This window comes from Malurus melanocephalus, unplaced genomic scaffold (assembly GCF_030028575.1).
Source record: "Malurus melanocephalus ecotype Western Australia unplaced genomic scaffold, MMel_1.1 scaffold_636, whole genome shotgun sequence".
NCBI lineage: Eukaryota > Metazoa > Chordata > Aves > Passeriformes > Maluridae > Malurus > Malurus melanocephalus.
In genome coordinates, this window is record NW_026623868.1 from 323,647 (window position 1) to 339,912 (window position 16,266).

The 16,266-nt window shown below is 40.4% G+C and overlaps 2 protein-coding genes across 3 annotated transcripts in view; both read right to left on the reverse strand.

Annotated features, from left to right (window-relative positions):
- CPLX4 (complexin 4) overlaps positions 1–4,752 on the reverse strand; it is a 13,089-nt gene extending 8,337 nt beyond the window's left edge. Inside the window, exon 1 of the mRNA XM_057383471.1 lies at positions 223–4,752. Within this exon, the coding sequence (XP_057239454.1) occupies positions 223–389 (167 nt within the window). The 5' untranslated portion in view covers positions 390–4,752. The remainder of the gene's footprint in view (positions 1–222) is intronic.
- A 308-nt stretch (positions 4,753–5,060) lies between these two features.
- Positions 5,061–16,260, reverse strand: LMAN1 (lectin, mannose binding 1). Of its 2 annotated transcripts, none has more exons than XM_057383470.1 (13): positions 16,047–16,260; positions 15,063–15,217; positions 14,870–14,977; positions 14,355–14,416; positions 13,560–13,659; positions 12,217–12,340; positions 11,794–11,852; positions 11,125–11,257; positions 10,116–10,309; positions 9,945–10,015; positions 7,645–7,795; positions 6,816–6,937; positions 5,061–5,778 (listed from the first exon to the last, which is right to left on the reverse strand). In XM_057383470.1, the coding sequence occupies exons 1-13, from the start codon at positions 16,240–16,242 to the stop codon at positions 5,742–5,744; spliced, it is 1,512 nt and encodes a 503-aa protein (XP_057239453.1). In that variant the 5' UTR covers positions 16,243–16,260; the 3' UTR covers positions 5,061–5,741. The 2 variants fall into 2 exon arrangements, with proteins under 2 accessions (XP_057239453.1, XP_057239452.1); XM_057383469.1 differs by having other exon boundaries at positions 10,116–10,312.
- Positions 16,261–16,266: the final 6 nt, after the last annotated feature.

The window sequence follows — 16,266 nt, forward strand, 5'->3', positions numbered from 1 at the left end:
GGGCTTGGGCAAGAAATGGGAACGTAATATTTTATAATTTCCAGTTGGTGGACTTTTATTTTGGAAAGAATTTTCAGCAAATGTTCATCTGCTGTAAAAAGAAAAAAAAAAACCCTAAAAAACATTAGGATCTGGATGTTTGGCTTTTTCTTGGGTTATTATTCTATGCATGAAGTTACCAAGAATCAGCCCCATACTCATAACAAGGGAACAGGTACTCACTTCTCCTCAACCATTTGCTTTTGATATTCCTCATACTCCTCTCTGGTCATTCCTGCAGCTGCTGCTGGATCAGAAGGAGTGCTTTCTTCTTTGCTTTCTTCCCCTCCACCTCCAAGTCCCAAATTCTTTACCTGGTTGCTCAACATACTTTTCATTAGAAAGGCCATCTTCTCAAAAAAAAAAAGAAAAAGAAAAAGGAAAAAAAGAAGCTATAAAAAAGCAACTACAAGGAAGCCAAACAAAAACTGTTTTCAAACCCAACAGTTGTAAGCAAGAGTTTCTAGAGCCACATCAGTGCTTCAAGGGCACAGTGCTAGTGAAACGTGAATGCCAAAACCAGTTTGTCAGCCATAATCTGGATTAAAGAGTGAACTCCTTAATATATAGAGGCAGATGGTTCAGATTACTCAAAAAAAATCATTAGATGCAGCTACCTATTTTTTACATTAATACTTTAAGCTAATTGTACGTGCAGACACACAAAAATCAATTATAAGACAGCATTTGATATCTTCAGTCTTGAAGCTCTCTCTCACTTTTACAGAGATCACAACATTCCCTGGATCTGAACTGAAAACCTGCTTGATCCAGTAGCCAGAGTAAAATAGCAAAATTCAGACTACTGAGTGGAAACCCCTCAGATCAGAGATTTGAAAACTTGAATTCTTCACTAAGCAAAACACCTGATTCTTTTTATCTATGAATATTTTATTCCACTGGACAGAAAGGACTTTGTATGCTTTTTCTTCAGCCCCTTTCCATATGGTTGGTTTGTCTCACAGGTGCATGGGGCATCACTGCTACGACTGCTTCTTTTTCAAGAAAGTAATCCCAAAGAAAGCAAGTCAGCTCTTCCCCAGCGTGTCTCCATCCCCGTTTCGGTGCTGCATAGCACACCTACTGTTTGTAATCCTGACTGCTGATAAAGGATAAATGAAGTTGGATATAGATGCCATAAAACAGTCTGGATACCTTTCGGTTGTAGATTGTTTATGTAGGTCCTCATCTTTCAAACTTTTATTCACATCATTAACTTCACCAGGTCTACTTAGGTGAAGAGTTGCAGGATCTGCTACCTAGGCTATAGACTATTTTGGGAAACAAAAGCCAAAGGTCTCCAAAGTTCATGAATTTGGGTTTTGAGCATTTATCCTACTGCACATGCCTTAATGAAACATTCTGGAATTTTGATTATCTAAATGGTTCTCCCAGCACTGACATAATTTCCATGAGAACTGAGAGACGGGAGGATGTTTGTTTAATACCTTAATCTCTATTACAGCTTTTCTAATAAAGCAGACCTATTACTATTAAAAAAGCAGGACATTGTGTAATCCTGGATTGATAGTGACTAAACAAGAATTTTTTTCTTTTTGAAACTACTACTTAGAATCGTGAATTCCAAGTTATTACAACTACTTCATCTTAATTTCAAATTCTCCTAACTGGAATTTGTTTGCAAATATTATATGGAGCGCTGGTTTTTCCAGTGTTAGGTGTCAAAGTTTTCTCCAAGTGTACAAGAAGCGGTACCCATTAAGCTTTATGCTATCGGTCTTTACTGAAAAGAAGCTTTCCTAACATCCTGTAGGCTTTGATCTCCCTATAAATGTTGCAAACGTCCTCTTTTGTCTAAAAGAGATGCTTTCACAGGACAGAGAAAGGCAAGAAAGCTGCAAACTGGCCTAGGGAGGGAGCGCTACGGGTCTTGCCSTCCAGGTCTCAACCTTCCCATCAACAAAAAGCTTTCCAATGTTCATTTTGAAATCAAAGATTACAAAAAGTGCTTTAAATGTTACTGGGCCGATTGTCACTGAAGCTGCTGAGAAACACCGAATCTGAGACCAGTGACAAAAGGCATAAAATAGCCAGTATCCCCAGAATAATTCAGCTTTGGGCAGGTGCTCTAACTACCACCTGAATTGAAAAAAAAACAAAAAAAACAAACCCACTGCTTTTTGTTGATGACAGGAATCACAGGCTTCATGAAAACATACAGACGGCAGCTAATTAAGTACTCATTCTGCCACTTTCTTTAAATCTATGTCTTTTCCCTGTAGTCCAAGTGAAGTAAGAATTAGACTCTGTTCCTGTTTTATCTGCTGAAACTGGGTGATATGGAGCACAGGCTTTTTTATATCTAGGAACATACAGATCTCTAACCCCAGCACAGAATTCAGTTTTGAGACAGGCAAATTACAAAGCTAAAGTTAAAAGCCTCAAAGGCCTCTTTTCTCAATTCTGTGTTCCTAACAGCCACATAATGCAAAGATGTGTAGGTTTTCTTGGAAGAACCAGGACTCTTCGCCCTGCTTCATCCCTTTACAGAGGATTTCTAGGAGCTGGACCATCAGAAAGAAATATTTTAGGGCTTTGCCAGCTTCAATTGATTAAATTCAAGATTACCCTCCTCCACTTGCTAAAAATTCGCTCCTGGCTGAGGAAATATGGCAAAGAGGGAATTCCACCTCAGAATGGCATTAAATCCCCAGAAGCGAACCCAGATCTGTAGGTGTTCAGACTCTGAATTCCGGATGAAGAACGCTTCAAATACACTCGCTTAGATTTCGTGGACATGTACCAAAACAGAAGAAAAGGGCTTACTAAAAATATGCACATTTATTGAAATAAGGTTATCTCTGAACTCCAAGGATCAATTTACATCAGTCAGAAATATGAAAATGTCAGCTCTTTGAATTTTAAATTAAAAAAAAAAAAAAAAAGTAGACAATTTTTGGTGTTACAGTAATTGATCCATTGAGAAATGTCAGATTTTCTTCCCACACAAGTTACAGACCAGAGTACTTAATTTACAAACCGCAAACCAGGTCATTTACAAACTGTATTGTGCATTTGACTAGTGAAAGATTCAGGGGTGACCATGTATTTAATAAATCCCACCAGTATAATCCCATTCTCTTGCCATTGCCAAATACTTGCCATTTGTTATCCACGATTCAAACATAATTAACTTGTTCTCCCTCATATTGTCCAACTGCATTCCAAGGTGCCTTTTCCCCCTAGCTGTGAAATCATACTTGATATGAATCAAACACACTGTCACTGTTGAAAGAAACCTCCCAACAGGAGGCTACACTGACTGGCAAACATTCTTGAAGTTCACATTTGTTGCTATTTGCTGTGATTTTATAGCACAGGATGAAGTGTGAGATGGGTAGTTGAGAGTTTTCTTTTGATCCAGTGAGTGATGAGGCAATTTTGGAAATTTCAAAGAGAGACAACTGTGAAATGAATCATGAAGCAAAGTTACCAGTTTTCTGATATTCTGCGTTAGACCTTCTGTTCCCTGCCACAGAAGTTTCTTCGTGGCATGTGGGAGACATGTCTGATACACGTAGCAGCACAAACACAGGCAGAGACTCCTCTCGAAGAGAAAACCGTAGGCTTCGCGTTTCCCCCTAGACATCACCCCCAGCCTGCTCTTCTTTCTAACAAAACAAACAAAGTATGGGCTGCTCCAACTTTAACCCAAAGCAATGGGTGGGTAACTTCACAGTAACAAAAATCCAGGCTCATTCCAACTGAGACATCAGAACTGCTCCTCATTCTGCCAGATGCGTGCACCTACTTAGCAAAATACCTTCTGCATCGAGAGTCTTGCAGAGCCTGCTGTGAGAGGAATTCTGTTTAGGTGTTGCACTACTGCAAGAAGGCCTGCAGCTGAAGGGAACAACACTGTACAATTTCAGAACCATTTAAGAAAATATATTAAGTTTAGTTAGAAGAGTCAGGGCTGTAATAGCTTAGATTCAAGGCACCTGGAAATATTTGCTGGTGTTGAAACAGAAGAAATAAATTCCAACGTGTTATTCTGCTGTATCTGAAAAGTTTTTKTTTTCTTTTTTTTTTCATAGATTAGCCTGAGGCAGTAGTTTCTCTCATTACTACAGCAAAATCTGCTCAAATTCAGAAACAAATCTTTAAAGCTATATCACTTATAGTATCCTCCATTCTGCAGATGTGTTAATTGATGTGTAGGCAGTCTCATTTTCTTGGTATAGCACAGACACTATTTCAAGTAACAAAATATATTGCATAGATACATCATTGTTCCAAACTGACAGGCACAATACTGAAGTATTCTTCATTACAGTAAATTTGGCAGCATGTGTTGCATTCCAAGGGAGCAGACCGTAGAAATGCAATAGGAATATGTCATATCAGATACTTTTTGCAGATTCAGACAAACAAATCAATAGTTACAAGTGAAATATCCTGATGTATTTGTGTATTTTATAGAATTTAGGAAACCACAGAAATACCTATTCTAATTCTTCACACAAATAACTCAAGGTCAAATTTACCACAGATATGTAAACAAGGCATAAATAATTTCACATTCCTAAGTTTGGGCCTCTGCTTAGTTTCTTTCCTGAAGCAAATGTTCACTTAATAAGCAGTATCAAAACCTCATGTTCAGTCTTATGCTTTTGATATTCAAGCAGGAATTGATACAAAATACTGGTTCTACAGATTAACAAACATGTCTGAAACAAGTATGTGAAGAAATTGGTTAACACTCAATACCTGCAGTTTACAATACTCACCATGTCAAGATTTAAATCAAAGCATATGTACTCRATATGTGAAAGACAGAAGACAGCTTTAGAAAAGTAAAGACAAATTCACACACTAAACATATTCTTAATACAATCAGAGGATGGATAAAGCAACAACCTTTGCTGGAAAAGTTCCACAAATCTCCCAACAAAATTACAGACAGACTTGAAAGTATGAAAAAAGAAATCAGCCCCACAATGTACGTAAAGAAACTACTTTAGCATGTTTTCTCTCACTGCCTAAAACCAAACCTCAAAGTAAGGAGAAAAGCCTTTCTTTGCATGCTCTGTAAAACTGTTTTTTTTTTTTTACAGCCGGTATCAACAGTCAGGGTCTTAAAGGCCTGTCTTTGTGTCCACATATTAAAAAGTGTTGAAATGCCTGTTTCAGAAAGACTTTGAATTAACTGAAATGGTCTTATAACTGTTAAATCCAAGTGCTAACCAAATAAAACGTTAATAATAAATTTTTACCCGCTAAAAAAACAAATCCCACGGAAGAACAGATCTTTGGGGTTTGGGATTTTTTTGCCTTCTCTTTTTATGTGGTATGTCAGGACACTCGGTAGCAAGTTTTCTGCACAAATCATCCACCTGCCATTCACACTGTGAAGAAGCACAAGGCCTGGGTGTTTCAGCTCCTCCTCCGCAATCTTAGCAAAAGGAGAGAAAATGGGGCATTTGCCCTATTTATGAAAAAATTGGCTGAAAACACAGACATAGATAGGGTGCACAGTCTTCCCCCATCCAGCATTTGCTCCACTCCTCCCAGTCTATTTTTTGCATCAACAATTGAAATGAGAATTCATTTTATTTAACAAAATTCAATAATTTATAATATTGAAATATATCCAACATTAAAATTTCCCTCATTTACAGAAGTGTAGAATTTTCTGTGCATACATATTGCTGTTATGTACACACGAAAGGAACGGGTCATCAAAAGAACTTTTTGGCTGCTGCTTCTTGTTGGCTCCTGAAAGAAAATGCAGAAGAAAATTCTTCAAGTCCTTTTAACTTAAAACTGGCTAACCACTTTAAATTTTAATTTCTTTGAGGAATAAAAGATTCCATTCCTTACCAACAGAAACATAGGGAAATCAAATGTAAGTCATATCACAAAAACAGGATGTAATATTTTCAATTTACAAAGATATCGGTAGCATCACTGCAGTTCCAGTTTTGCATCAGACACAAAAGGAAAAAAAAAAACCCAACCCCACATTCTGGACACAAGCCAGAAATTATGAAAGAACAAACAAACTGACTTAAAATACTCCTAACATTTTCTGGAGCTTCTCAGTATCCAACTGGCCTAAGGATCATCTTAGAAAAGGAAACCCATGCAACTATACAGGAAAAGAATTGACTTTAAACGGGTTTTCCTTTTCCCTCTGGCACAGATCAGATTCATTGTCTCAGTGGACACAGACACTATGGATCAACCATATCCAGGTGCTAGAATTACAAGGGCACAAAGAACCTGAGGAGACCAGCTCCCTGTCGGTCTTGGAAGCCATCATTCCAGCTGATGGCAAAAAGACTCCCAAACACTGAGGTTGCCCTTTCCATCAGTGCAAACAGAATTTCAACATTATGACATCACAGGGGGGAAGAAGAGAACAGAAAGAACATCCCAATTAGCTTAGATTAAAAAAAGACACAACAGTCACATTGAAACAGGTCAAGTTCTCGCTTGACACCCAGCAGGTGAGGGTAGAATAAAATAAACTTCATTATGATAATTCAGCATTTCCAGTGGGTTCTGTGACAGTGGAGAACTTTGCATTCGTAGAGGTTTTGAAGACCTGAACCGTTTAAACACCAAGTGACCTCATCTGAATTCAGTATGCACCCCATTTGCAGCAGAAGATTAAACTGGAGACCACCCAAGGTCTCTTCCAATCTAAACGATTGTTTGTTTTGGCAAGATTATCATTAATAATGATATCATTCCAATGGTATTATCAGTCAGCAGTTCTAAAACTGTTTGCCCTGCTATCTTCAACTTACCTATACATGACATAACCAATGAATAGTATACTTTGAACTGCCACAAATACGAAGAAATGCATCGTAGACAAGCACGATGGAAACTGTGGCAACTCTGGACACTTTGGTTTCTCACTAGATGGCTAAAACCCAAGAAAAGAGCAAACAAGACATACCATCAAAAACTTGGAAAAACAGCATCTTTGCAACATGATGCAAAAATCAGAACACAAACAGAAAATGGACATAAATGACACTACTCTGAAAAACAATGTGACTCCTCATATCATTTTCCTTTTCCACCTTTATGTGTTTCAGATAAATTGCCTGATGTTAAATTGAGGGTTATATGGGTAATATAACCAACTAAATTTGGTAAATTAATCAAGGACCTTCTATGGATCATCAGGTAATTCAGCTTAATTGCTACCTAGGCTAAACTAAGGTGCTCATGATTGTGAGCACAGTCATTTTTTCCACTTAGAAACTTTAAGCAGTCTGCCCGAGTTTCCCCTGATTAAAGCTCTCCCTTCTGTGCAGAAGCACCACAGAATCTCCTCTGTATAGAGTTGTTAAGCAGGGGGACAAACACAAATAAAAAGCACCCAGAAAACCTAATTGCTTGACCTTGTTTCCACAGGAAATTAGACTAAAACTCATGCTCTTTGTGCAAAACTTCTCATCAAGACTCAGATCATGCAGTTAGGTCAAGGCAGCGTAGTTTTAGCGAAGCAGCTTAACGAAGGATTAATTGCTCCCTAAATTGCACGCTGGCTCATCCTAGCTTTTCACTATCAGCCAAAGAAAGCAGCATTACAGTCACGCTTTACACTCGCAGCACATAAATTACCGTGTTTCGTTGCACTAAATGCTCTATGTCCCTCTTTACAACATGAAGGTGTTCTTTGATGTCATTGAAGTGCTGAGTTGTTTCATAGACTCCTGCAGAGCCAGGATGCTGAGCTCCACTGATGGATCTCAGAGCATCGGTCACAGAACTCCTGAAACGAGACAAATAACAGAACAGCTTTCAGCATGCACCAGCTTTCCTACAAACAGCAGTTATTCCGGACACCTTTCGGTTCACTGGAATTGATCAGAAATACCCAGTTGCCCCAAAAGGCACCAAATATTTCTTCTAGCTTTCAAGAATACCTCTCAAGAAATAATCCTTTAGTCAAACTAGGAATTTTAAGAATAGTTCATTCTGCAGACAGTTGCCATTTGTACAGCGTCCCGTCTCATCAACTAGCAAATATTCTGTTGCCAGACATGGGCTTTGCCTGCCTGCCTGATGAGTTCTATAGAACAAGAGTTCTGTCTGAGGCTCCTGCCAAGGCTTTAGGATAAGCAGAGTTTAATTCAATCTTTGAAGAAACCCAAAAGCTGTTTGAAAAATAAATAAATAAAAGCAGTCATGTAAGAAATAAAAACAAAGAAGAGGCTTTAGGGATAAGAAAAGATTTAGATACATCTTTATTTTGTGATTACCATTTATATGAGGAACTCATTTCCCATATGCACTGTCATAATACTTAATATTGTCTTATTGTGAATTCATTTTGCTTCTACAACAAATGAAATTGAATCCATAAAAAGTTGAGGTTTCTCAACTAATTTGGTTTGAGGTAAACTAGTCAATGAGAAAAAAAAGCCTTAATCTCTAACCAATATGTTTATATGATTTTCCCCTACTGTCCTGTTTCTTTTGAGTTGCAAAGAGGATTATTCCACAGCTAAAACATTTATTATGTGAATGATAATCTCTTCATTATTAACAGAATAGACAATCAAAATGTATGCCTTTGGATTTCTTTTTAGTTTACTTAAAACTTCCCATTTGGTTCAGATGGGAGCTTACTTCACTGCTCTCACGGAGCACTCCTAATGCTTCGTAGAGCGCCGTCAGCAATTTTTCATTTACTTTGACTTGGAATTAGTGCTATAGTAACATATATGAGAAGTGAATTTCGCACCGGAGGATTTTCACTTAATTAACGCATCATGCCCACTGCCTGATAACCCCCTACAGTAATTGTGTCCTTCCACGTGCCTCACTGCATTACAACACAAATGGGACACTCACGTGGGTTGTTTTTCCTCCTGACAGAACCATCTCTACATAATGAACAGAAATCTGCACACCCACCTTCCCCCAGGCCAATCCAGTCTTTGTTCAAAGCAAAATAAACTTCCCTTAACAGACACGGTCTATATCAAATTGAATTTATATTGACTTTTGCATTAATAATGTCCCGCTGATTCTAGTTTCTACTGTAGAAACATGCGAGATTCTTCAGYAATCAGATGATTAAGAAATCCACAATCTCGCCAAGAAAATTACTTGTCCTCTAAGTCCTTTTCCTGCGGGATGACAAGAGAGGCAACAACGGGCTGTTCACGTCTCTCTCTAAATAAAACAATTCTTTAATCTAAGAAAAATATTAAGATGATGTTACGCAAACTCCGAGCCGATAAGTAGGCACTAGAAGGGCAGACTGCCAATGTTAACAAGAAAATCTAATTTGCTTGCAAGGTATAAAGATTTGGCAAGAATATTAACAGAAAAGCTTCCGTGGAAGAACAAGCGCAAAAATGGAAGCGCTCTAATCTTCATTCTACAAAAAACTGACCTACTTAGATAAATCACAAGAGCTGCCCTTAAACTAATACGGGGTTGGGGGGAAGGGAACTGGAGGAGTTGTTTTTCTCTCTTTTTTTTTTTTTTAAACACAAGGTAAGGAATGTTTTAGGGCTAAACCAGCTTAAAGCCATTCCCGATTATGATAGCAACAGCAAAATATCTTAGAAGAAATACTGAGGCATCCCTACCAAACACAGGCATCTTCACAAATCTATTTTAGCAGCCTTCAAGAAAAAGCTTTTACTTCATTGTTTTTAAAGGGACCGGACTTACCTGTTGAAGTACAATTTCATCATAAAAGCAAGAGACAAATGAGGGGGCTTAGCAATYCTTGAGGCATGAGCTGACTTTATTACAGAAATTAAAGATAAGCAGAGAGTCTTCGCTAAGCAACTGACACAAACTTCAAGTCTGTCAGTATTATCCCACTGAAATAATACACAGGATTCAAAAGGTGGAAAATCATCAAATTCAAAACACAGCCTTAACATTTCAAAGGTGTTTACCTTATTTCCTTTACTTGTCTAATGACCTCATCTTGAGTTTTCACTATTGTCTCTATCTCTTGCTGGGAAACCTGGTAGGGGCACAGAGGGAAAAAGATCAACGTATTTTAGAAAAAGCAAATGCGCTGCTCGAATCGGGCTGGGCTCTGAATCACCACAGTTTTTATTTACCTGTCCCTGCTGGCCTGGAAACCCAGCTCCTCTTTTAGCCATCTCCTCTGTGACTGCAGAGACGTATCTCCTCTGCTCATCCAGAACCATGTCCARTTGCTTGTTAAGCTGTTTGATTTCCAGATGAATTCGATTCTGCCCCTCGAAGATTTGCCTCAGTTCACGATCACTCAGAGTCTCAAAAACATCATCTGCTGCTAAGAAAAAAGCACAGGGAGCTCTTACGTATGTGCACATTCCTCAGAAGTTGCATTGGATCGTTTCTCTCGCTCCCTTAATGTATCCACGTGCATCTGCCTTTTCCTACAACCTCACCATCCCAAAGTCCAAAAGACCGTGTGGCCAAGGGATTATTTCTTATCAACGAAACGCCAAACAGAATCGCAAAAACACAGATCAAGTTCAATGGTATAGGACCTTTAGAACAGCCATAAGTTATCACTGTCCAATAAAAAAAGACAACCTGAAATTCCAGGTCTAGATGCCTAAAGTACATCCCCAGTGTATTTGCATTCACATACAGCTAGTAAAATCCACAGAAGTAACAAATGGCTTCCATTATATTTTAAAATAATCAGGTTCTTGTTTGCCCAGCATTAGGCAAGGATTAAAAAGCTTTTCCATTAAAAGCTTTTCCACGTAAACACATTCCAAAATATGCACTAAGCCATCTTTAAAGAAGTTTTCTATGAATGTGCAGAAACGCACCCAAAAGATGTCTTTTAAACAATGAAAAAGGCCACGCTTTCTTATTCCTCTCTTTACAGAGGGATGCACGACCTTCTCTCCCTTCTGTTGTTCATAACTTCCACCATGTTTCCAGTCATTCATTTTGTTCTCAATCCAGACACCACCAAAACAGATTTCAGGAAACACTTCACAGTAAAGATTTTAAATAATACAAGTAACAGCAGGAGCTTAGCAGGATCAGCCAGAGTATCTCTAGTTCTGAACATCCTGGAAAATTAACATTTTCCTGGACAACTGAACAATGGCTCAGGTAACTTACCTGCCTGTCCTTGCACATCAGGATGTTCCCTTTGAAATTCTTCCTTTTTCTTATCCAGCTCTTGTTGAAAGTGTTCAAACTCTTCTTGATACTTCTCTTTATCTTTCTGAGGGATTTCTGCATCTGGTGTTGGCTTTAAAAAATTATCGGAGGGAAGGATTTGTATGAGATTTTTTTCACCTTCTACCCCACCGTTCATACAAATGACTCTGCAGCAAGGCTGTTCAGACTTCAGACGTTAACACGTTAAAAAGTTACTGGAGCCGATTCATACATAAAACTGAAGTGAGAAGGCACACGTTCCCGTTGAAATCAAATAGAAAACTTTCCCAACAGAAATTCTAGAGGCGGGGAAAGTTGAAAGCAAGAACAGATACTTGCTCGCTTTCCAAAGAAAATGTACTTTACAGTACCGCATGGTTTGATTTAACATCGGGAGTTTCGTTGCCTCGGTGGCGCTTTCAGAATTCCAGTCTTAAAAACATTAATGACAATATTACTGAAACATTAGAATACTAGTTTAATTTTTCTAAAACAGAAAAAAATCTGAAACAGGAAAATGCCAGGTGTGACTTTGGAGAAAATGCCATAATCTGGTGCTGCATGTAAAATAATGTGCACAATAAAGTATTTTACAAATGTAAGAATTTTACTGATAGTAAGGCTTACCACTTCCTTCCCAGGCTCAGTCAGCTGGAAGGTCAAAAATGACAGCACATCGTGGTCATCTGTATTCCGCAAACAGAACAAAATCACATTACAAATCCCAGTACTTCCCAAGCCAACCTTCCGCTTCCCAAGCCAACCCTCCAAGGGTCTTTGGGAAGCAGCATCCTCCTAAAGTCTTCTCAGAAGTTTGTGTGGTGGGGAACAAGCGAAGCATTGTGAGGAAAAACTGAAAATTCTTCAGCTGTAGACAGGAAAAGGCCTAGGCATGTCAGTAATTTGGGACTGCAAGAGGGCTACTTACATCATCATGGTAAAAAAATCGATCTAATGGATCACGCTAGCATTAAAAACCCAACCAACCAATCTCTCTCGCAAGCCTTGCAAATCCCCACAGTATTTGCCATAATTTTTAACATTTCCTACCTGCAAGTCCCCCCGTGGCTGCAGATACTCCAAAGTACCCTTGTGATGGCAACACCATATCATCTACTTTGGCACAAAATTCATAGTCCTCTTTATCCGGAGTAAAGCCATTATTAATTAATACCTAAAAGGACAAACACTTTGGATTTTCACCACATTCGTGTTGATTGTTTTGTCAGTTTGCATTTATAGTCAGAAATACAACTTACTCGGAAACTCAGCAGCTCATCCTAGAAACCAAAAACTATTTATTTCCCAAAAGACACATTTGATCAACATTTTACAGAAGCTTTCTATTTTCAAAAGTCCACATCCTAAGAAGGTCCTGGACAATACAGACCTGACCTACACCAGTCATCCACTGCAGTTCTGATTCGAAGTGTAGAGAGATTCTGCAAATACCCACAGAGAAAGAGAGAACTGCTAAGGTTTACAGCAACATGTGGGAGAGAGGAGCTCCTAGAGGAGGCATCGGGACCACGTGAAAACAGGAAATTTAACTCTCATTCAAGAGGGACAGGCAGCTTTTCCCAGAGTACAAGGTGCAGGCCTCTTTTAGGTGCAGTCATGTTTACTTTTAGGGAAACTTCTACTGCAAAATGACAGCTCTGCAGTTTATGGCCACTACCTGTGAATACACGAACAGCATCTCTCCAGAAGGAATCAGAAGCCAACGCATGCACGCACACACACGCAAATACGCACATACACTTGGTAGCTGACATAGCCCAGCACCACGGCAGCATTTCTCTCTCCTTACCTAGAAGGAATTCACAATCATCTCAATAGTGTTTAAGAATCCTTAAGGATTCCCTTATACCAGGGGTTTTTAATCTTCAGTCTTCAAAGCCCTACTGCTTTTTGGAGTCGAGAAGCTTCAAGTAGCATATTTAAATTTATTGTTAAATAGATTTATTATTTAGCCACATTTCAAGGACCTCCAGTTCAAAAATGAGCTACAAAACCGTCCGCAACTCTTAGGGCAGCTTAAGAAATACCAAGCTCAGGAGCTGCTCAATCACTTGAAGCTTAAATAGATCCTGACTTTGGGACAGCTCTACAGCCAAGTCAAGAGCAACAGAACAGTCTGAGCACATTACGAGTGCGTTTGCACAATTGACCCCTAAGTAACGTGAGAAAAATCAGAGATACCTGCATCCTAATGCAGCCAAAAGAAACTGCGTAGTATTTAAATACACAGCACCTACTCCCAACCTCTGCTGCTGAGCTCAACATTTCCAACAACGCCGGAACCGATGTATTTGTCGCAACTCCGTGAAATCCCAGTCTCGCATTTTAGAAGCTGAGAAACACAAGTAATTATGTTATTTCAGAGGACTTACGGTCAGTGTTTTTTGGTAGTGCGTTATCCTGACTCGCACGGGATAGGGCTTGTTCCTAAAGTCCCTCTGACAGGACGCCAGCGCTTGCGTGGATCCATCACTAGGCAAGAAGAGTTACGGGTTAGGTACGATTCATCAGCCAGGCCAGAAAAGMGTCTAACTCTCACTAAGCGAGCTCATCACAGTTTCTCAATCTGCGAGCTTTTCCAAGGTTGTTCTGGAACTGCCGTGAGCTTTTCTCAAGCCTGGGCTCTCCGGTACCACACATTGTACACAGGGCCCGATGCAGAGGGAATGCACGAAGGGCGGAATCTGTTTTCTAAAATATATTCCTGCACCTGGCAACCCAGATGGAAATAAGCTGTAGTGACTGCACTGACTAAGCTAGACACCTCAAAGAATCCAAACAGGTGTCCATTGTGCTGTTGATAAACAATCAGAAATCAAAGTTAATCCAAGCAGTTTTAGTGATAGGCAATTAGCTTTCAGTTAGTCACTTCTGTAGGTTATTAGCAGCGTGTGGAGGGTCCCCGTCAGCAATGAAGTCTGTGCTGTACCTCTGCTTATGCGAGTTCATCCATCCCAAAGAGCGTATGCCACTTAAATATCTATCAGTTGCCAATTTCTCTGCTGTTATTGCCAAAGCATGGTTTTAACAAATAGAAACCCTCAAATGTAAAGGAAATAGCCAAGCTTCACATAAAAGAAGCCTTTATAATGTTTCTCAAAGGGTTTCGTGAAACATTTTGTCATTCAAAAGCAAGCATTCTTCAATAACACTGAAAATAAACTTACTTCTGATGGTCATACAGGAACTTTCCATTATTGCCTACAACAATCACTCCAGGATTGTTTTTCTAGGGAAAAAATGGCACACCAATGGATTAATTTCATTTGAACCAAAATATCAGCAACATCTCTGGCAGCCTTCTACTAAAATCTGTCTAAATGTCTAAAAGCAAGCCAAAGTTGTGCAGGGAAACCAAAACCAGCAAAGCAGACCTAGTATGTATTGTTTCAGTTTCAGGATCATTTTGGACTGGAARACTGAGAATTGAAAACAGCAACTGGTATCCCCATCTGCTACACAATCTTTGCTGCTGAGCTACGCAAGGAAGATTTATTCTGAGAGAAAGAGCATCTCTGAAGACAGACTAAAAATTGGTGTTTCCACTGTAAGGGAAACTTGACTATTTTATTTTATCCCTTTGAAATGAAAAAAAGAGTAGGAAAATAACATCCTACTTTTTTCCACAACAGGCAGGTAATTCACTTCTAACACTTGCTAGAAGAGTTCCCTTCCAACCAACCTTTCCATCATTGTCAAAGGAATCAAAGAAAATTCCAACACCGTTCCATTTATCAGCTGCCCCAAAAACGGGACCTTCCAAGCCTTGCTCTTCTGTAAACCAGATTGCCTATGAAGAAAGGAAGAAGAGTCATAAATCAAGGTTCACTTTTAAAGAGCATTTGTTTTCCTCATTTAGGTCAAACTGCTCCTACCAATCCATCGGCTCCGATGCGGCCTCTTCCCGTAACCCGAAAGGTCACTTCCACTTCCCAGTATTCGAATATTGATTTGTTTTTTGTCCACACTGACCCTTTCTGGCTCTTCAAGGAGGTTGTTATACGGATCTGATCTGCACTTGGGATGGCATCTGGAAAGGAAATAAGACGTTCTAACTTTCCGTTTAGAACTTTAAATGAACAACAAGTCCACATTTAGAGAGAGACCCATTTGTTTGCATTAAATAACATTTATTTTTGGGATTATTTTCTTTAAAAAGCAAGGGCAAAAGAAGTTAATCTACGGACAGATTCCTTTACATCACTTAGAGCATAAAGTCACGTTAGAGTAAAAAAGTTACATTTATGAATTAAGCAGTCCCAATTAAAATAAAATCTAACAAAAACCAAAAGCACAGCAGAGGTTACTGCAGAGAAACTATGCGAAGGTGGAACCGTAAACGTCAATGCCTTTTATGAGGGGGGGACCCTTAGGAAACACGAGAAACCTTTCTGAGCACAACGGACCCCTTAAAAAAGAGGGTACGCGCATTCTACAAAGGTTGTTCAGCCAAGACGTATTTGCCAAGGTGCACTTTTCATAAAGAGCTGCGATACGACGAAACGCAACCGTTTTTTCCGGCAGCGCGGCCCCGGCCGACCTCAAGCGCGGCACCAGTGACACATCAGCACTTCCCGGCAGCGCCACGAGCCCCCTCCGCAGGGTCCGCAGCCTCACACCAGGAGGCCCCGGGTGCCTCGGCAGCGCGGGTGGGCCCGGGCCCTGCCCCGCTACCGCAGCATCTTTCTGCGCCTCCGCTGCCACGTGGAGCTCGAGGGCACGGCGGCGGACACGGCGGCACCCACGGCCAGCTTCTCCCGCGGCTTCTCCCCGCGAACCCGCGCCCCCCGAACGGACACCGATGCCTCCGCCTCGGGAGGGCCACCGGCCCTGCCCCGCCACCCACGCCCGGCACTTACTCCCCGTGTGCACCCAGAACGGCACCGTCCCGTCCGCCTGCACCAAGTGCGGCCCCTTGAAGCTGTACTTGTACTCGAAGCGACGATGTGGCGCAGCCGCCGCGCCCTCCGTGGCCTGCGCGGAGGCAAGCGCCGGGCGGCCGAGAGACGATAGCAGCAGCAGCAGCGGCAGCAACGGGGACAGCGGCGCCGCCATCTTGGCCGAGCCGCAGGGCGCTGC